Source organism: Phodopus roborovskii, unplaced genomic scaffold (genome assembly GCF_943737965.1).
Source record: "Phodopus roborovskii unplaced genomic scaffold, PHOROB, whole genome shotgun sequence".
NCBI classification, from domain to species: domain Eukaryota; kingdom Metazoa; phylum Chordata; class Mammalia; order Rodentia; family Cricetidae; genus Phodopus; species Phodopus roborovskii.
The window spans coordinates 7,630,696-7,652,500 of NW_026126460.1; the positions used below are offsets into that span (position 1 = coordinate 7,630,696).

At 39.5% G+C, this 21,805-nt stretch overlaps 1 protein-coding gene across 1 annotated transcript in view; it reads left to right on the forward strand.

Annotated features, from left to right (window-relative positions):
* Nucleotides 1–7,067: 7,067 nt before the first annotated feature.
* The window catches only part of Nbeal1 (neurobeachin like 1), a 147,629-nt gene continuing 132,891 nt past the window's right edge, over nucleotides 7,068–21,805 (forward strand). The window contains exons 1-3 of the mRNA XM_051190293.1: nucleotides 7,068–7,326; nucleotides 20,300–20,391; nucleotides 20,820–20,981. Of these exons, the coding sequence (XP_051046250.1) occupies nucleotides 7,276–7,326; nucleotides 20,300–20,391; nucleotides 20,820–20,981 (305 nt within the window). The 5' untranslated portion in view covers nucleotides 7,068–7,275. The remainder of the gene's footprint in view (nucleotides 7,327–20,299; nucleotides 20,392–20,819; nucleotides 20,982–21,805) is intronic.

Here is a 21,805-nt window from a genome sequence, read left to right on the forward strand (position 1 = left end):
CAAGGCTTTGTGCATATCAGGCAAGTACTCTTCAGTTAAGCCAGGCCCTATAATTCTTTCTATGAGGAGATACTGCCATGTCCAGTTGGCTTGCTAGCTGTATTTTTTTAGTTATGTGTTAATTGGGTTCATAAATTAATTCTGAGTTTATACTTGGTAAATTGAGACTTGGTGAGGTGAATTGAACTTCCCAGTCTTGCCATCAGCTGAGAGGCTTTTTGAGCATGGGAGTATCAATGGGCTCACACAAAACCCTTTATATTAATGTGGAAACCTTTTGTCAATGAAAGTCAGGCCCCAAATAAGTTTTCAGCATAAATGTCCAGGCTGCTAGATCACAGACTTGTTAGGAAAATGTTTTCTCAGGGTAGTAAATGTGTTTACCTTAAGGAACATCAGCAAAAGGAGAAAGCGACTTCACAGCTGGGATAGGTACAAGGTACTGAGAGGTCTTTTCAGGAAACCAAAGCTTATGGTGATTTCTGGGAAATAGCAGAAGCCTTAGCAGATGAACACTTCGGTCTTCGTCCTGATACTTGGATGCTAGTTAAAGGCAGAAGAAGGTATGGAATTTAAGAAGTAGCTAGGGTCCCTGCTAACATCAGACTCCCCAAAGACAATATGAAAAACCCAACTTTTTCTTCCTTAGTATACAGCTTAAGACTCCCAATTTAAAATAAAGGTGGCATTTGCCACAAAGGTCAAATGTATTGATCTTTCATGGCTTTATCTAGAATAATACCATTCCTGAAGTCCTGGATACAGACACCAAAGTAAAACACTTCTTTCTTTCACTATCAGTAGGGGCTGCCACATACCATCTTAAGTAATGTATGCCTTTTTAGCTGTAACTTCATGGGAAATCAATGATGACATATAGTAATTGGTTTGGTTTTATGTCACACCCACACACTATTCAATATCTATGTCACTAATCACAAGGGAAAGAAAATGGGAACAGGTAGACAATACATGCAACTCCATCAGTCTCACTTCAAAAACAAAACAAAATGCATCTTTTATGAACTGTACAAGGCTTAAAGTGCAGCCTGTGACTCAGCAGCGCTGGTATTTCCTGGAACTGATGTGTTTGTGGTGTCGCTGTATCCAGCTCTACTGGGTCAAAAATCAGCATTTAAAAAATTTTAAAAATTATTTATAGCTGAGCTTGGTGGTGCATGCCTTTAGTCCCAGCACTTGGAAGTCAGGGGTGGGCACATCTATGAGTTCAAGGCCAGCCTGGTCTACAAGAGGGAGTTTCAGAGCCAATTACAAGACATTGGGGCTACAAAACAAAACAAAGCCACAAACAAAAAAGACTCAAAAAACAAAATCAAAGAATTTTATGTGTGTGTGTTATATCTGTGTACCACATTCGTTCCAGGTGCACACAGAGAGAGGCCAGAGGAGGGGATTGGATTCCCTGGAACTGGAGTTACTGTCAGCTGTGAGTTACCGTGTGGGTGCTGGGAATAAATTGTGAGGCTCTCTTGGCCATGTTCAGAATAATCCAATGGATAGAGTGGGTAGAGGAGGGAGTATAATCAGAGGCAACAAGATGCATAAGAAGGCTATTACAGCAATCTAGAAAAGACAGTCTAACTCACCTGCAGGAGGTAGTGGAGGCATAGATAAACGGTTAGATTACAGATGTATTTTGAAGATACATTCTAAGAATTGGATTTGAAGTGCATGAGGAAGGTACTTTCTAGATTCTTGGATATAGCAACTGGAAGAATAGAGTTGCTAATGACTAAAGTGTTTTTACTCCTTAGTCATCTCCCTAGCCATTGGCTACAGAATAGACCCCAAGGCCCTATGTATGCCTCCTGACACATCCCACCACTGAGCTATACTTGCAGTCCTTCCCCCAAACTTTGACATAATAAGTGACATGATCAGCCTGGAGACCCCAGCTTCCTAAAGTTTGAGTCCTGACATTATTGTTGACAACTGTAAAAGGTTTCTGGTCACACCACTGCCAAAAAGACAATTTTAAATGAAATGCATAATTAACCCGAGATGTTTCTGTGCTGCATGTTTCCTTGCAGTCTTGGTTCTGAACTCAGTTCTCAGGGAAGCCTGCATGTCACATGATGTGGGTGAATGCTTCCTGAAATACCTTAGCTCAGGTCCAAGATGGCTGTATGTTATGAATTGTATGTTTTCACTCTATGCACAAAGTTTCTGCTTTTTACAGAGGCATAATAATTTAATTATGAAAAACAAAGACTTCTAATATTTTTTCTGTCATCATTCTTTAGCAAGTAAGTATCAAATTAGTATGTCTTTGGAATATTGGTTTTAAAAATCACTGTTTAGAGGACAGCAAGATGGCTCAGTAGATAGAAGCATGATGATCTGAATTCGATCCCTGGAACCTACACACAGTAGGAGAGAACCACCTCCCACAGGTTGTTCTGTGGTCAATCTCCCTCTGTCTCTCTCTTTCTCTGCCTCTCTCTCTCTCTGGGTCTCTCTCTCTCTCTGGCTCTCTCTCTCTCTCTGGATCTCTCTTTCTCTTTCTCTCTCTCTGTGTGTACATGCCATGGCATTCCTGTGGAGGTCAGAGGACTTTGAGGAGCTGTCTTCTGCTTCTACCTTGTTTGAGACAGGGTATCTTGATGTTTTTTCTCTGCTGTGTACCCCATGCAGAGAGTGAGTTCCAGGACAGTCAGGACCACACAGAGAAACCCTGTCTCCAAGGGGTGGGGTGGGGTGGGGTATGATTCTTCTGTCTCCTCCCCCAGTCTCCCCAGAGTGGCACTAGGATATACAGACATGTACTACCACATCTGGTTTTCTGTAGGTTCTAAGGATTCAGAGTCAGATCCTCACACTTGTAAATCAAGCAAAGATCCTCGAGGCCCCACCCACCCCCAGCCCACTTCTGCTATTTTGTACTATGTGTTTGAGAGAATCAATATTCTCAGTATGGATGGCTATAAAATTAAAATGTAAATAAACTCTAAAAATAAATGTTGAAGATGCTGTATGCCTTGCAGTATTAAATACTCAGTTAATATTTAATCTTACATAAGATATACAAAATTGCTTTTGTCTTTAACAGATAACAAATGGTAAAATTACATGTATACCAGAGTGGTTTTAAAATAAATTTCATTATTATTTACCACCAGTAAATGTTTAAGTTGAATATCTATTTTATGTAATTATATACCTAGGGTTATGTAAAAATTCTCAGGCAAAAGGGGGTCTAGAGTGGAAAGTGCTTTTTAAAAAATATTTATTTTTACTTTATGTGCATTGGTGTTTCAATTGCATGTTGCCTCTGAGGTTGTCAGATCTTGGAGTTACAGCTGCCATGTGGGTGCTGGGAATTGAACTCTGGACTTCTAGAAGAGCAATCAGTGCCCTTAACCACTGAGCCATCTCTCCAGCCTGTGTGGAAAGGTTTTTAAGAAGACCTTTGCTAGATGGCAAAGGAGAAAGCACAGTTTAAAGTGTGGTTTTGTATGGAACGCTGAAGGTGGGCCTAGAGATGGCTGTTGTCCAGAAGATCTTGGTTCATTCAGTTCTGAGCATCCATGTGGTGGCTAACATCTATCTATAACTCCAGTCCCTCTGTAGGCACTGCAAGAACATATGTGGTGCACACAGACAAACATGGTACATAGTCATAATTGGCACATAAAACAAAATCTTAAAAAAAAATCTGCTGGGCAGTGGTGGTGCATGCCCTTAATCCTAGCACTTGGGAAGTCAAGGCAGGTGGATCTCTGTGAGTTTGAGGCCAGCCTAGGACAGTTCCAGGACAGCCAAGACTGTTACACAAAGAAACCCTGTCTCAGGGGAGAAAAAAAAAACAAACAAACAAAAATCAAAAAGCAAAGAAAACTGAGCTGGGTGTGGTTTTTGTTGCTTATTTTTTAATCCCAGCACTCCAGAGGCTGAGGCATGCAGTTCAAGATTAGCTTCATCTTCATAGCAAGCTGCTATTGGCTAGCCAAGGTTTCCTAGTGAAACCATGTGTCAAGCAAGCAAACAAACCTTGTTCTTAAATCTGTCATGATTGAGTGAAACCAGCTGAGGGCAATAGTGAACAAAACTCCCAATGAAAACTGAATTTTATTGAACACTCATATATTGATAGGGAAGAGGAAGAAAAGATAGGGGCACTCTCAAATCTTGTAAAGCCATATTTGAACTTCCTATCATAGAAAAGAACCTGCACGTACACATTGTAACAGCTAGCTCAGCACAGCTAATGGTTTGTTTGCTTTGTGTTAACCCTTAGCCCAGGTGATCCTAGAGAAGGACACAGGCATTGTGGCCTTGGGAATAAGCTGATCAAGAGAGACAATGATGAGGGAAGTACAAGAGACACACAGACAGATGCTTCGATACTGAATCTCGAGGCTGACCATCTGACTGGAACAGGAAGACCAAACTTTGAAATGGTTGTATGCCTGTTTCCATTTCAGTAAAGCCAGCTGGCTGGAAATCAGAAGGCAAATAAGTAGGATGTTAATATGTTTTCTCCTCAGATCACAAGGTTTCTAAATGAAGTGAAGCTTAGCGATTCCATTCTGGTCTTCTACTCACTGGTGTTTGTTGTGCTGGATGACAGGAACTCTGCATTTTGGTGACAGTAGCAAGACATTTACTTTCACCTTTTGATAACTAAGCTACATCATGGTCTGCAAAGTTGAAACATTTATTCTGTGGTTCTTGACAAGAAAAGTTTGTAGATTTGTCATAGATGAGAGGCTAGAAGATGACTCATGGTTAGGAGCACTTGCTGCTTGTCCAGAGAATGCTCCCAGCACCCATCCGTGTCCTGCATAGTGTTGTGTCATCCTCCACCTCCTCAGCTCCCAGGGATCAGATATTAGTCTTTTGGCCACTGAGGGTACCCAAACACTATGTGACTCAAGAACACACAGCAAAATGGGGGCATTACTTGATTTTAAAAATAAAGGTCATGGGGGTGAAAACTTCACCAAAGCATTCGTACTTTACATTTATCTTATTGTGCATGTGGATATGTTAGAGATTAATTTTCATGAGGAGGTTCTTGCCTTCCATTTTCTTGAGCCAGATCTCTTATCTGTGGACAGGTTACTGAAAGCTAGCTAGCTGGCCCTCTTGCCTCCATTTCCTATCTCAGGAGGTCGGGCTTTCCCAGCAAGCCATCTCACTCCCTTTCTTTTCTTTGCTTCATCTTTTCTTTAGTGACAAGGTCTCATATAGCACAGGTTGTCCCCAGACTTGCTATATGTAGCCAAAGGCGGCTTTGAACTCCTGATCTCTCTGCCTCCACCTCCTAAGTGCTGGGATCACAGACCTATTTCTTCATGGCTGTCTTTGACCATTTTTGAAGCTAAGTGGTTACATATGGGAAGTTCACTTTACTAGTTTACTCGTTGTGTGTGCTTGCTGGGATTCCAAATACATGGCATCCCATACGCTAAGCCGAATTCTAACACTGGGTTTTGTATATGCTTGGAAATTTTCACAATAATGTTTAAAAATTTTAGATTTAAAAGATGGCTAATCTTACGGTTTTCTCCTCCCTTAAAACGAAAATCTTAACGAAAGTTGTGTGGGGCTAAATAAAACGTGGCCTTGGCTTTTGCTACTTTTTCTGAAAGAGGGAAGTCATTCCAAGATCTTGGTAGAGCAATCTCCTTGGAATAGTTACGGAGACAGTACAAAGGCACCAGCACAAGTACAGGAAAAGAGATTTGTCTTGGAGGTGTGTCCCAGGACCAATCCCACTTCCACAAAGAAATCGAATCGAAATTCTCTCTTGATGTCACCACGGGTTCCCCGACCCTCAGCTGCTTGGCAGAGGAGACACCAGGGGAGGGTAGTTCCGCCCGCCCCACCTAGCAGGGGCGTGGCGCGACGTCAGCACGTCGGTCCCCACGTCCAGCCGGCAGAATACTGACCCCAGTGCCCAGGCTGGCGCCGGACGCTCTCAAAGCCCAGGAGACGAGCGCACTGCGGCTGCGCAGGCACGCCGGGGGCGGGGCCCCAGGGCTGAGCGGCCCTTGAGGAGCGGCTGCCGCTGCCGGAGGGCGGGTAAATCCCGAGAGGCCGGAATGATTAGCCGAGGGGATGCCCCGCCCCTGGCTCCTCCCGCCTCGCGACGCCGCCGCCCCGCCCCGCCCCGCCCCGCCTCCCGCCCGCTCCGCTTCGGGTTGACACGGGGCTTGGCCGAGCCCAGGGCGGAGGGCAGCAAGTTAGCCCGCGGCGGGGTGGCGGCGGCCGGCCCGGGAGCGCGGTGAGGGGACGCGGAGGTCGGGCGGAGGCCGCGGCCGGGCGCCGAGCGGGAGGGAGGGGGCCGGGGCGCGTGAGGCGCGGGGCTGCAGCCTGAGGGGTGGCGGCGGGCGAGGGGGGCGCGGCCGGCCCGGGCGGGTCCCGCTGCGGCCGGTTGGCGTGGGTCCCGGGAGGTCGGGGTCCCAGAGCGCTCGGGGCCGCGCTCCCGAACTTGATTGGCACGCCTGACGTTTGTGTACTCGTTCTTAACGGGGAAGCGGGGAGGAAATGGACAGGTTCCCGGAACGCTGGGGGCTCCCCGGGGAGAGGTGGTCCATGCCTCGGCGTGCGAGCTCCTTTCTTCTTGGGTGGAGAGGTGGAGGCCAGGTAGACGGGGTGACTTTCACCGTGCGGATGGATAAAACAAACAAACTAGGAATTCCTCGGGCCCTCCCCCAAGCCCTGCCCTGCAACGCAGCAAACATTCCCAGCAACTTTTCAGGAGCAGGCGAGAAATCTCCGAGGTTTGATATGTTTGATCTGTGTTCCTGGTCTTTTAAGGTTAAGGGAAAACACGTGAGTAGGCTAGGAAGTCGTTTTTCTTGCCATCTATCGCAGTTCTGGTTGTGAAGGTTTTAGTATGTTATGTTGATGTTAGTCGCGGTGTACGGAATGGGAGTTTCATGTGAGATGTAATCAGATTAGAAGTTTATTCCTTTGATTGGGTAAGCAAGGCAGACAAATATCTGAGTTTAAAAACATAAGCTGGCTTAAAGAAAAAACTTTAGATTTTTTTTTTTTTTTTGTATTTCACAGACATATTTACAAGCCCAGCTACCACTGATGAAGATGTGTTGGAGTGTCTGCTGAAATTGAACTTTACTGACCCGAGACAATCTTATTTGTTCCACTTATTATTATATTTTTTGTTTATCCCACTGCTTTGAGTTTTGCTGTAACGACAGAGAAACTTGGAAAATAAAATGACATACTGTGATCTTGGAACCTTCGTTTTGAGGAAACACTAAAGTGCCAGAGTAAAAAGCCACAATGGCAGCCAGAGAGAGGCTCTTTGAACTTTGGATGCTTTATTGTACAAAGGTAATTGCTTTTTATTTCTGTTCTTAAAAATATGTGATTATAAAATTTTATATCCAGCATCATGACCTTAATGGGTAGTGTGTTTGTTTATGTTAATAATCCTGAATTGGGTCTGGCCTTCGTGGTGCATGCCTTTAATCCCAGCACTTGGGAGGCAGAGGCAGGTGGATTTCTGTGAGTTCGAGGCCAGCCTGGTCTACTACAAAGTGAGTTCGAGTTCCAGGACAGCCAGGGCTGTTAACACAGAGAAACCCTGTCTTTAAAAAAAAAAAAAGTCTTGAATTTCAGGTGTGGTGGGACATGCCTTTAGTCCCAAACACTTGAGAGGCAGAGGCAGGAGGTGTTCTGTGAGTTTGAGTCCATCCTAGTCTACACCCAGGGCTGCATAGAGAGACCCTGACTCTCAAAACAATAACTGCCCCAACAACTTCCCAGTACATTGACAGTATTGGCCTACTATTAAAAACTTACAGATGTGTGAATGATCTCAAAATTATATAGGTAAGATTGTGCCTATAAAAGGAAAATAAACTTCTCGTGTGTAGGATGTGTGGGGCACATGGGTTCCATGTTATAGAGGTTAGGGAACAACTTTGTGAATCTGCTTCTCCCTCCACCTTTACACAGCTTCTTAGGATTGAATTTAGGTCTGCAGTATTATATGGCAGGTGTTCTACCTGTTGAGCCATTCATTTTACCTGGAAATATTTCATTTTTATGCTGTTGATTGTTGTTTTCCCTTCCCTCAATTGGGGGTAAAGACTCGTGAGGACATTATACTTTTTTTTTCATCCGCCTTTTATGAAGGTTATGTGATTACCATTGTGTTAGCACATTCTGGCATTGTCTCATTTGATAGGCGTCTGGTGAGGTGGGTATTGTAATTATTACCCCTTTTACTGATGAAAATTGGTATAGGTGTAGGTTTGGAACCCCCATGCTTTTAACTGTTTCACTCTTTAAGAAGATTGTTGCCATTCAGAAATAATCTTTGACTTCTTTGACGTGGCTCTTGGATAGGAAGTTAGATGTTAGGTTATTGAGAAGAGTGCCACTTAAGGGTGTTTCTCAATTGTGGCCTCCATATTACTACTTTGAAGACAGATACTGGCAATGGTCAGAGAAGCATCCTCAGACTATTTAAGTTACTTAGGTATGCTCTCAGGTCACAGCCTGCTGTTTTGTGTTTCATATCCAGGTTTTTGTTTTAGTATAATTTCAGCTATTTAAAAAATAAATTATCCCTTAAAAGTGATCTCATTTCACTGGAATTTTCCTTAGCTTCCTGATATTAGATCTCCAAGTTCAGGGCCAGCCTGATTTACATAGAGAGTTACAAGTCGGCCAGAACTACGTTATTAAAGTATATATCTGCACATACATTTGTACACAAACATGCACACACATGCACACTTTGAATTGTTAATATGAAATTTTAAAATAGCTTTTTGACTTATGTAATCAACAGAAATAGCTTTTTAAAAATAGGCAACCCTTCCAATAAAAAAGGAATCCATTTCATCCGGACACTTTTGAATATAGTCATTAACTGATATGTTAGCCAAAAGTTAAAATGAAATTTTAGTATGAATGCCTGATAATTGAAAATGACTTGTTAAAAAAATTATTAAACTTACTAATTTGCACCATTTTCAGAAGAAAAGGTAAATGAGATTATATTGTTTACTAATTATGTTTTTTTCTAGGTAAAGTAACAGTTCATATTGAAAAGATTATATTATTGACATACACTGATTTTGTTTTTTTAAATCTTAGTACAAACATGAATCCTTTTGACATGAACTCTATTCTTTCTTTCTTTTTTTTTTTTTTGGTGGTACTAGGGATAGAATTCAGGGCCTTGAGTATGCTAGATAAGTGCTGTGTTCCTGAGCTCCATTTACCCCTGCTGTCAAATTTTGAAGCCTATCTTCTTGACAGAAAGATAAATCTGATTAACCATGTATGCTCTTTTTATTTTTATTTATTTATTTTTTGAGAAAGGTTTTCTCTGTATTGCTTTGGAGCCTGTCTTGGAACTCGCTTTGTGTGGACCAGGCTGGCCTTGAACTCACAGAGATCTGCCTGCCTCTGCCTCCCAAGTGCTGGGACTAAAGGAGTACACCACCAACACCTGGCAACCATGTTTGCTCTTAATAAGATTTATTTTTGTTGTTGCTTCAAAGAGTGGCTATTTAAAAATTGTGACTTTTTTGGTATTACCAGTTCATGGATAGATAAATTTGTTAGACAATAACTTCTACACTTTGAGTCAGAGCTATCGAGTGTATAGCTCACAGGTTAATCTCATCTCCCTACCGAGGTGCATCATTGGTCTTTGGCCTCCTTCCTATTGCTCCTAGTAAGCCCCTGAAAACATGACTTCCCCCCCACCAATCCCTGACACATTTTAAGATGTTTTTGCTTTGCATTTTATACTTTTATTTACTCATTTTAGCCTTTTGAGGTTGTCTAGGAACTTGATCTGTACACCAAGCTGGTCTTGAACCCAGATATCAACTTGCCTCTGCCTTCCAATGCTGGAATTGAAGGTGTGGTATTACCACCCAGCTGAGTTTTATACTTAGTATGAGTTTTTGTAAAATTTGAAGACTCTTCAGACTTTGTAAACATTTTCTACAGCTTAGTTATGAGAGCTTCTTAGCCTTTGTGGCTGCTTGTCAAACTCAAGTTTTTCTTTTTTTATTTGATGTGTTGTATGGATGTTTTGCCTGCATGTATGTCTTTGCACAACATTCATGCCTGGTGCCAGTTTAAGTGTAGAACTGTAATTATGGATAGTTATGTGCTGGGGATTGAACCTGCCTGGGTCCTCTGGAAGAGCAGCCAGTGGTCCTGAAGTCTGAGCCATTTCTTCAGATTTTTTTTTTTTTTTAAATAGTTTTGACCTTTGAGAGATAAGTAGGTTTGTTTTGTTTTTGTTGTTTTTGGTCGTTATTCTGTGAATTACTCTAAAAAGTCTTTATTCTCTTCTTTAAGTCTTTTTTTTTTTAAATGGATCATTTTAAGCATATACAACAAAAAAGGTAATATGCAGTAAACCTTTACTTTTCATTTTTCAACAGTGATCAGATTATACCATGGTTCTTCTGTTCTCTCTACTGAGTTATTTAAAATCAAGTTCCACACAGTTTAGGATGTTGCCTATAGATATTTAAAAGTTTATCTGTAAAAGTAAGTCTTAAAAACTATCACAATATAATAGTTATTTAAACTATAAAAGATGGAATTAGGTCTAAACTCTGCTAATCTCATAAGATTCATTTTTCATTGCATAATTCAATATTTAAAGTGTATGCACTGTATTTTATCAAAAGGATATGTGAAACTGTACCACACTTTTCTTTGATATTTATTTATAGTAGAAAGCACCCACACACACACACCCCCCCCCTAAGACAGGGTTTCTCTGTGTAGCCCTGGCTGTCCTGGAACTCGCTCTGTAGATTAGCTTGACCTCAAATTCACAGAGATCTGCCTGCCTCCACCTCCTGAGTGCTGGGATTAAAGGGGTGTGCCACCAGTGCCCTGCTTTAAAAAGCAGGTTTTGACCTTGGAGTTTTCTACACTCTAGATATTGTTAATGGATCTGCAGCATGAATTCTTTTCAGTCTTAATAAAACTTGGAGTCACCTATTGGGGGTGGGTGGTGGTGGTAAATGCTGAATGGCCAGAGAAGCAGAGCGGCCAGCCACTACAGTTCTTCTACCAGTGCTCAGACCAAAGGGGCGATCCTGTCTCTCAGACTGCATCCTCAGATTGTCTGCCCTGCCTTATTATAATTCCTCTCTCTGTCCAGTCATATTCCTTCCTATCTCCACATCCTTAGTGCTGGGATCGAAGGCATGTGTCTACACTGCCTGGCCTCATAGCCTCTATGGCAAAGTAGTTTGGCAAGTCTGTACTCTTGATCTTTAGGCAATCTTTGTCAGATCATAAACAAAATGTCACCACATGGATCTCCTTGTGTTTTAAAAAATTGCTTCTCTTTGGGTTTAGGTGCCTGTGAACTGGCAAGTATAGAACCTTGTGTCAGGTGCTAGCTTGGTTATGGAAGGTTATAGTAGTACATAAATGCAGCCTTCACCAATGGTTATTACCTATTTATGAGGATTTTTGCATGACTAATGGTCTAGCACTTTTTCATTTGTTAGGAAATGTAGAGAAATGATCTTTCATTATTTACTTATGACTTCCTTTAAAGAAAGTCATGCTGCATAAATGTTTGATTCTCTTTGTCAATATCCAGAGCTATGATTTGGTAAAGTGTGGCCACTAACACAAATACACTGGCAAGGCTAGATGCAATATATTACCAAGTTTAGTTTTTAAAAAATTAATTAAATTTTAAGAAAGACTTATTTATTATGTATACAGTGTTCTGTCTGCACATTAGAAGGGGGTGCAGATCTTATTACAGATGGTCGTGAACCATGATGATGTTACTGGGAATTGAAGTTGGGATCTCTGGAAGAGTAGCCAGTGCTCTTAACCTCTGAGCCATTTCTCCAGCCCCCACCCTAGGTTTATTTTTAATGATTAAAATTTAAACAGTGTTTATCATTTTGCTGACCCTCTTGATTTTTTGAGTACACAAAACATTGTATATATATCTGGTTAAAGAAGAAATCTTTGAAGTCTGTTTTAGGGTAGTGAAGTTAAGACATCTTTCATATTTGCCACAGTGGCTACACTGACTTCAGCACATGTATTCCAATATGTCAATAGTAAGTCACTCTTTTAATGCTTTGGAAGTTGCCACTGATTAGTTTGAAAGTTTAGTAGAAGTACCCTTGGTTTATACTGCTTTGTAGAAGGAATGCTATGGACTGTCTAATTACTCATCTGGCTTCAAGACTGTTAGGGATTAAAATCTTCTGAGTAGAGGCTTCTATTTTAGCAGGTGGATCCTCATATACTGAACTGAACATCAGAAAAAACACTGGATTTTTTTTTCTTTTCAATAGTTTTTTTTCTTAACAAGTATTTATGGAGTGTGGTCTAATATATTAATATATCTGCATATGAAATAATCAAGCCAGGCTGATTAACATATATAATCCCCTCACATAATTACTTTGTGATGTGCAATTTATTTTGTTACCAAATGTTTCAGGCCGAATTTTTCTTACATTGTCCTTCTAGGAATAGGGTTTAGTTGAATTATTAGAAATATGACTATCCACAATAAGAAATATGACAATCTTCTGGGTGGTGGTGCATGTTTTTAATCCCAGCAGTCATGATGCAAAGGCATCATGACTGATCTATAGAGGAAGTTCTTGGATAGCTTCAAAGCTACACAGAGAAACCTTGTCTCAAAAAAAAAAAAAAAAAAAATATGAGTATCCATAATAGATGTGTTAATTTTATATAGTAGTTATTACATTGGAAGGATGATAAGAAGGAATAGTATGCCTATTCTCTGAAGATTGTTACATTAGTGGATATAATTACTTATTCAAATTACATGTAGTCTGAACCATCTTGCTTTCAAATAGTCATCTATAAGAAGTAAGGTTTTTCCGCCCGCCGCCGGTCTTGCCCTGCCTCCTCGCCTGCCCCAATTAACACACAGAGACTCTTTATTTGATATAATGCTGTTGGCCAGGTACTTGTTTCTTATTGGCTAGCTCTGTCTTAATTATTAACCCATTTCTATTAATCTCCACATGGTCTTACTTTACCGGAGAGAGCCCGCCTGTGTTCTGCTCTCTGTCTTCCATCTTGACTCCTCCTTACTCCTTCCTTTTTCCTCCTCGTCTCCTAGTCCCGCCTATCTAGCTTTCCTATTGGCCAACAGTGCTTTATTCATTAACCAGTATGAGAAACATATTTACAGAATGACATCTCCCATCAGTCATTCCCATCCATGGTCAAGGATTTGACTGACAGTGCATTTCATATAGATCTTAAAAGTTAAACATTGAATTTGAACAGCTCTAATAGCGTATCTGATTTTAATTCATTAGTTAGCAATTACTTCTGGATATATTAAGAGTAGACAGTCAAATGACAACTGTTTAGTATGTTTAGTATCTTACATAATTTCTTTGCTTAATCTTAAGACAGAAACAAAAATACAGGCAAATTTTAACTGTTTACCATCATGGGTAAGTATTAAACATCTTTTGGGAATTCATATATTTGTGTATTATCTTTATTTCAACCGCTGCCCTAGGAAATTAGGAAAAGGATGTATTTTTTTTTTTTTAATGGTTGCTGATTAAACCTAGGTCTCTGCAGATAGCAGGCAGATGTATTGTCATATCTCTTTTACTTTTTTGTTTTCTGTGGTGGTGCTTTACCAAGTTGCCATTTTTATTCTGTAGCCCATGCAGGCCTTGAACTTCAGCTTTTACTGCTTGAACCTTTTACATTGATGGATTACAAACATGCACCTTCAGGCGTGGCTACCAGACATTATGTGTGCAGCATTTAATTGCTAGGATATATAGAGGAGAAATTGAGCATCAGTTTCCTCACATTTAAGCTTTTAGGGGGCAGGAGATAATGCTCAGAGGTTAAGAGAGGCTGAATTCCCAGCATCACATGGCAGCTCACAACTGTAACTATAGTCCCTGGAGATTCAAAAACTTCTGGCCTTCCTGGACATACAAGTGGTGGAGAGACATATAGAGGAAAAACTTAGACATAAAGCAACACTGATACATACAGCAAAAAAAAGATTTTTTTAAGTGCATTTTTTGTTGCTGGTAAAAATTATCACAAAGTGATAGGATGACATTTTGAAATGTGCAGTATAATAGATTTAAAATCAGGGTTCATTAATTATTTTGATTTTTAGACAGTCTCATTTATCCCAGCCTGGCCTAGAAATTTTTTTTTCTGAGTTATATATATTTGATTTTATATGCGAATGTTTGGCTATATGTCTGTATGTGTACCACTATGTGCTTGGTGCTGTGGAGGTCAGGCAGAGGCCATTGGATTCCCTGGAACTGGAGTTGGTGATTGTGGCCCATTATTTAGCTGCTGAGAACTGAGTCCTGGTCTTCCACAATAGCAACAGGTGCTCCAGGCCAGCCAGAACTCTTGATATTCTGGTCTTATCCTCCCAAGTGTTGATACTATAGGGATGTGTGATCTTTTTCCGTTATTGTTGAGATTCAGATTACATTGAAAAATTAAGTGGAGCTAGTAGAAATGAACCCAAAATTTAGTTCTAATTCTGCTTTTTATCTTAAGGACCTCAAATTAGGTCATCTAGTTTCTTTTTATTTCTATTTTCTCATCTGTCAAATGAGAAAAATAAAGCAACTTTTATTTCTCTCTCAAAGTTGTTGAGGAAAAATGAATTTGTTTTACTTATATTTACATTAAAAGTAAGAAAAATGTTATTAGTATTTTGTATCCTAATTCCCATTGGTTTTTATATTTACAATCAAGGGAAGTTTTCCTCTCTTTGGTGGTAATGAAGCTGAGCTAATAAAATATGTTAAATTTTAATCTTAATTTTCAGATTACCCTTTAAGCATAGTGCTTAGTTATCTTGAATCATGCTGTGGGTTTTTATTTTCCCCAACTCTAAACCAAGTTTATTTTGGACCTTAGTGATGCTCCATTTCCTGCTGTCGCCCTTTGTCCTTCTAAATCTGGAATATGACTGAAATAGATAGATTTGCAGTGAGCTCAGAGTACAGTCCCTTTTCAGAATAAAAGTTTTGCTGTATAGTGAAAGTAGATTTAGTGATGTTTTATTATATGAAAGGTATACACCTCTTCTTACACAGATTTTGAAAAACTGTAGTAGTGGCTTCTACTTATATGTTTGTTATAGGACGTTAGATGTGGAAGTAAAAAAAGAATATTTCATATCAGAAAACCTGAAGGTTTTGTCTCTGGTATGGTTTGTGCTCATGTACTAACTACTCTTTTTAAAAAGAAGTTAAAATGACATGAAAAGTTTTTATTATTGGGTGCACATCTTTGACCTGTGCATTCAGGACACATAAACAGGTAGATCTCTGAGTTCAAGGCCACCCTGGTCTACATGGGGAGGTTCAGACTAGCCTGGCTGTGTAGTGAGATCCTGTCTCAAAAAATCACATTTTTTAAAATGATTTTTTTGATTATCTAAATTTCTCTGGTAGTTGGTAGCTGTGCTTTGGAAAATGATACTTTGGCAAAGCATTCACAAAGTTAGCTAGTACATGATTACTAGGTTTCATAAGTTTTTAGTCCTTGAAGGACATTCGAGTACTTTATAGCTGTATACAGTTCAAAAGGGAGGTTTGTGCTAGAAATAAATATTTGAGAGTCATATTGGAAATTATATGAATATAAGGAGAAGAGGGTAAAAGGAAGTTTTGGATCTAAAGAACTTTATTAGGATGAGAGAGAAGTCCAACCTTTCCATGTCTTACCTATATAATAATGCATGTCCAGGAGTCTGAATAGGAGAACTAGGAGTGTTGATTCCTCAGAAAGTAGGATGGAGCTGGGTGGTGGTGGTGCACACCTTTAATCCCAGCACTTGGGAGGCAGAGGCAGGCAGATCTCTGTGAGTTTGAGGCCAGCTTGGTCTACAGAGTTCCAGGACAAAGCTCCAAAGCTACACAAAGAAAACCTGTCTTGAAAAACAAAACAAACAACAACAACAAAATCCAAAAAGAAAGTAGAACAGTTTATGAAGTAGTCCAGCCAAATGCAATATAGCATTCAAGAAAAGCATTCAGAAGGCTGGGTGAGGTGATGCACATATGTACTTCTGGTATTCAGGAGGCTGAGACGGAGAATTCCAAGTTCCAGAGAAAAATGAAAGAAAAACTGGGGCTGAGGAGGTGACTCGGTGTCTGAAGTTCTTGTTTTGGAAGTTTAAGAGCTAGAGTTCTGGCAGTAGTGCACATCTGTAATCCGTTAGCTACAGTGAGATAGGAGCTGGAGACTGGAGACTCCAGAGGCTCATGGACCAGCTAGCCTGAGTGTGCTCAGTGGTGAACAAGAGACTCTGCCTTAAGGACCAACACCCAAGGTTATCCTCTGACTTTTATATGGATGCCTGAAGTAGACACACACACACACACACACACACACACACTCACTCTCCCTTCTTCCTTTCCTCTCTTTCCTCCCTTCCCTCCATCCCTCCCTTCACAAAATTATTCCCCTAAACATTGTGGAGGTTATTGGTAGCTTCAGTAAAAGCAGTCTAAAAAGAATGGTAATGAAAGATGTTAAAAGTAAAAGTTCTCTTTTTACTTGATTATATTAGGGATTGAATCAAGGCCCTCATGCCTGCTAAATGGGTGCAGTACTATTGAGCTACAAACCCTCATTTTTTTATTGTTCAGACTTAAATTTTTTACCATGCTGCTTTTATTATTTAAAAAGATGTCCTTTTGATTTTTTTTTTGTATCAAACTGGTCAAGAATATTGATTTGTAGATCACACTTTGGCATCTAGAACATTGGAACAGTCTCAGATTTCCAGAAATCCATCTGTAATTCTAGAGTTATATGGTATGAGCAACTTAACTACTCCATGAATTGTTGTAAAAGTTACCATAACATTGTATAGCAACACTGTTTACAAGATAGACACCCCTATGATGATTGTAGTAGCTTACAAGTTAATATGGATAGCACAAACTTTAAAGATATTCTTACTTGTAAGTTAGGCATCCCTGAAACTGCAATTTTAGAAATAAAGCTTTGATCAGTTATTCTGTCTGCATGCTGATTTGCCTTTGCTACAGCTTCCTTTCCTTTACTGCAAAATTGCAGGGCACATTTACTATAGGGAGCTGGGAGTGGTGGCACACACCCTAATCCAAGTGCTGGGGAGGCAAAGCAGGTAGATCTCCAAGTTCAAGGCAAGCCTGGTCCACAGAGAGTTATAGGGCAGTCAATCAGCTACATAGTGAGACCCTGTTTTAAAAAAAGCTGAGAGGCCTCAAATCCTCCAAAACTAAAACTACAACAAAGTTTTTACTGCAAAGTTAGGAAGAATTGGGCTCAAGAAATCATTCTATTACAGTCCGATTTCTTGATCACAGTGGTTCATATCCCTCCTAAATGTCAAGCCTTTTGTATTTATCGCTGTATAAATCTTTTGTATTTAACTTAAAAACTCCTGTATGTATGTACTCAATCTTGAACCAGGATCTGGTGATTACATACATCATCAAGTCCAATTGTGATTTCTCTTGATACTCAAGACTGAATTCAGAAGACTCCATCAATGTATGTCCCCCACAAAGGTGGCATAGAGTGTTAAAACTAAAATGGAAGTACCACGATAAAGATTTTAGGAAAGGGAAAAATGATGGGTACAAAAGTAGTTCACGACAATTCTGAAAACTAAGTAGTCCTTGCTCCTTCCACTGACAGAGAATTAAATTGCTTTGATTCCCCTCCCCCCATTCTTCTATTCTGGCTCTTGGCAAGTCTTATTTTTGTATAATTTTCATTTTTTTTTTAATCTGAAGAGGGTATTGAGTCTGTGCTCTTTATTATGACAATGTAGCTCAGCTTTCTAGATTTGAAAGTCACTCAAGAAGATGAATGCTGCCAAGTCTGCTTCTTGCTATCCATTGTCTAGTTATAATATCTAATACTGCCAATGTATACTCTATTGGAATTAAGGCAATGCTTGTTCCTTATTTTAGTAGTAAAGACTGGGTTTTCTCCACTGCTGTAGACTCTGAAGCTAAGACATATATGTGTGGGTTTGTATATGACTACTTTGACTCAGGTCAGTATAGTTTATAATGGTGAATTTTTATTTCCTAAAGTCTTCTGGTGCTGTATGCAGTATGGCATATTTATCAGTGTTAGAACATATGTGATTATTGAGGGTAGTTTTGTATGAGTATATTGTGATTCAGATATTAGGCTACTCTTAAATTTCAGAAAATGATAATTGGGTCATAGATCTTGTTTGTTGTTGGTATTCAGTAGTTACCATCTTATCTTTTTTGAGACAGGGTTTCTCTGTGTCACCCTAGTTGTTGTGGAACTAGCTCTATAGACCAGGCTGGCCTTGGACTCAGCCACCTGCCTCTGCCTCCTAATTGCTAGAATTAAAGGCATGTACCACCACCACCTGGTGCCATCTTGTCTGTCTGTCTGTCTTTCTTTCTTTCTTTCTTTCTTTTTTTTTTTTTTTTTTTTTTTTGAGATAGGGACTCACTTTGTAGCTCTGGCTTGCCTGGAACTCAGTATTAGACCAAAATGGCCTCAAACTTAACATAGTCCTTTAGTCTTTGCCTCCTGAATGCTGGGATTTAAGTCTGGGTGACATTGAATTGGCCCTTGACAGTGTGAATACTCATTACATTTGTATGTTGTGTTAGTAAATGTATAGATAGGGAGCTAAGACCTTGTGTGGTGTTTCCTTATGCTGAACTTAATCACAAGAGTGACTAAGAGGTAATCCTCTGCTTTATTAGAAAGCCTGTAAAGAGATGGTTGTATTTTTATTGTTCTATACTGAGGAGAAATGATGCAGTCTCTACTGTTTCTGATATAGGGCTCTTTCTTTTTTATGACTCTTGCTAGTCAAGTGTAGTTCATCTACACATTCTTCCAGGCTGGTTGAAATACCATTATTTTGTGAGTTAACTTTTCTATAGTCTTGACTTGACAGATCCTCACTGAATCCATCTTTTCCTTTTTTTAACTTACTAAATCTCCCTCTGCCCTCATGCGTGGTTCATAGCCAGTATGGTATAGTAGAATGGGCACTGTTAGATTCACGTATCTTTGCAGCACTAACAGTTTCTAGCTTATGACTTTGGACAAGTCATATATCCTTTTGAAATCTCTAAAATTAGGAAAAACTAAACCTTTTCTGGATAGTTGTTAGATATAAATAACAGTTAAAAATGCTTTCTGTTGCAGGTAAATTTACTTCTTAAATGGAACAATGCCAGCCGGGTATTGGTGGCACATGCCTATAATCCCAGAACTTGGGAGGCAGAGGCAGGAGGATCTCTGTGAGTTCAAGGCCAGCCTGGTCTATAGAGCTAGTTCCAGGACAGGCTCCAAAGCTACAGAGAAACCCTGTCAAAAACAAAACAAAATAAAACAAAACAAAAAAACCAAACTAAACAACAACAACAACAAAAAAATTAAACAGTGCCTTTCCTTCTTTGTAATTGTTTTATTTCCTAGGAGAATTCTATGCTTGCCAAACATTTGGTAGTACTGACCTTTGGAGTCTGAATGAGGGCTTAGAATGTAGATCAGTACTAGAATGTTGGTGTAGAATTTGAACCAGATACTAGAGGGTTGTTAAATAAAATATGAAGAGAAATGCATTAATTTTTTATAGTGTGTGTGACTGTTTTGTGTCTAACTTACTAAGAAGTAATCCTCTGCTTTTTATAGAGAAACTAATAAGGAGAACACTAGGTACTTGTATTTTTGGAGTTTTTCCCTAATGGATAAATGAATGAATAGATGAATGACATTCTAAGTTGAATATACACTAAATATGTTTCTATGTAGTTCTAAGATTCATAAGTCATCTTAGAATTTCTCATAGATGCTATTCTTTGCCTAAAATATTTCTATCTTCTGGTTCTCTTGTGAAGTTGTAGATAGTGGTAATTTATAAGCTGATTTTGAACTAATATAGCAACAGAAAAACAAATCCTGAAAGGTCAGCAATTGCTTTGTGTTCTGGGAACATTCTTTGGGATTCTGGATTGTAGTGTAGTGCTTTTATTTTAGGGAACAAATAACTTTGCTAGTGATCCCCTTGTCTTAGATCAGTGCTTAAGCTGTGATGTTCAATGTTTCTCTATACTCCTGAAGTTCATGTTGAAATCTGACTGCTGTAAAGAAGTGTTGATGAGACAAAAGCGGATCAGTACCAGGGTTACAGATGTGACCCTGTGAGTGGCTCGTGTTCCCACTTCAGGTATTTAGGTGTGAAGGTATTGCTTTTATGACAAATAATATTGTGATGATCTTCTCATTTCAGAAAGATCCAGATTACCTGAGACTATGGTTGGACAATTTTGTTTTAAGTTATGAACAATTTTTAGACGTTGACTTTGAAAAGCTGCCTACCAGGTATGTAGAAACAGTCATTTGTTACCATTGGGTGAGATTGTTGTTGTTGTTGTTTGTTTTTTTTCTTTTGGCAAAAGGATTTTTTGACATATGAACAGCAGCAATGCTAACAGTCTTGATACTACTGCCTGAGCATGTTCTCATGACAGATATTGCTCAGTGATCATAGCAGTCTTGCGGGCAGGGCAGTATTATACTTGGTTCTTAGAAACCTCTTTGCTTTGCTGAGTACTACCCTTTCAGTGCTCTGACACTAGCTCCGTAGTTCAGCACCAGTTCTCAAACGTGGAAGATCGAGTCTTCTGCAAGACTGCTGCTGTCATTTCAGACAGAAGTTGCAAATCTTGACAGCCACACTTGAATTAATTTTTTATCATTTAATTAGTTGTCTTAAGTTTCAACACTATTTCCTTGTCCATATCTGACAGGGTAGACGATGTGCCTCCAGGAATATCTCTGCTTCCTGATAATATTCTGCAGGTTCTGAGGATCCAGCTCCTACATTGTGTTCAGAAAACAGCAGATGGGTTAGAGGAACAACAACAAACATTGTCAATTTTGCTCGTCAAATTCTTCATTATTCTTTGCAGGTATTTGGTATAAAAATTAGAATTTTAGCATAATTATTGCCAAAATGATAATAAATACTTGTTAGTAATAATTTGTTTGTATGAATCTTCAATGAATGCGTGTATCCTTGTAGTATAAATTGTTAGCACACTGGCAAACTTCTTAATTACTATACCTAATTATAGGGACACTCAGCCAAGAATTTTAAATGTATGCTGTCAAGATGGCTCAGTGGGTAAAGGCAACTATTTGCCAGGCCTGACTACCTGTATTCAATCTTCTGGACTCACATAGTAGAAGGAAAAAAGTCAGTTCCCTACACTTTTCTCCTTTGATCTCCACACCTGTACCATGACACAAAAGGACCAGTACAGTGCACTTGTATACACACACACACACACACACACACACACACACACAAATTTGAGACGTGTAATAAAATTGTTTAAAAAAAGAACAGCTGGGCATTGGTGCAGCATGCCTTTAATTCAAGTACTTGGGAGGCAGAGGCAGGCTGATCTCTGTGAGTTCAAGGCCAGCCTGGTCTATGAAGTGAATTCAGGACAGTTAGGACTGTTACACAGAGAAACCCTGTCTTGAAAAATTAAAAAAAAAAAAGAAAAGGAATAAATACACAATGGTAGAAGTTTTTATTTTAGTAAGAGGTGATTATACTAATATTTCTATATGGTTCTTATCTGTAAATGTATATACTTGTATGTGTGTGTGCAAGCCAGCATATGTGTGCAAGCTAGATATCACTCTTTTTTTTTTTTTTTAAGATAGAGTCTTACTATGTAGTCTCCTTGGCCTGAAGTTCACTGGGTAGACTAAACTAGCCTTG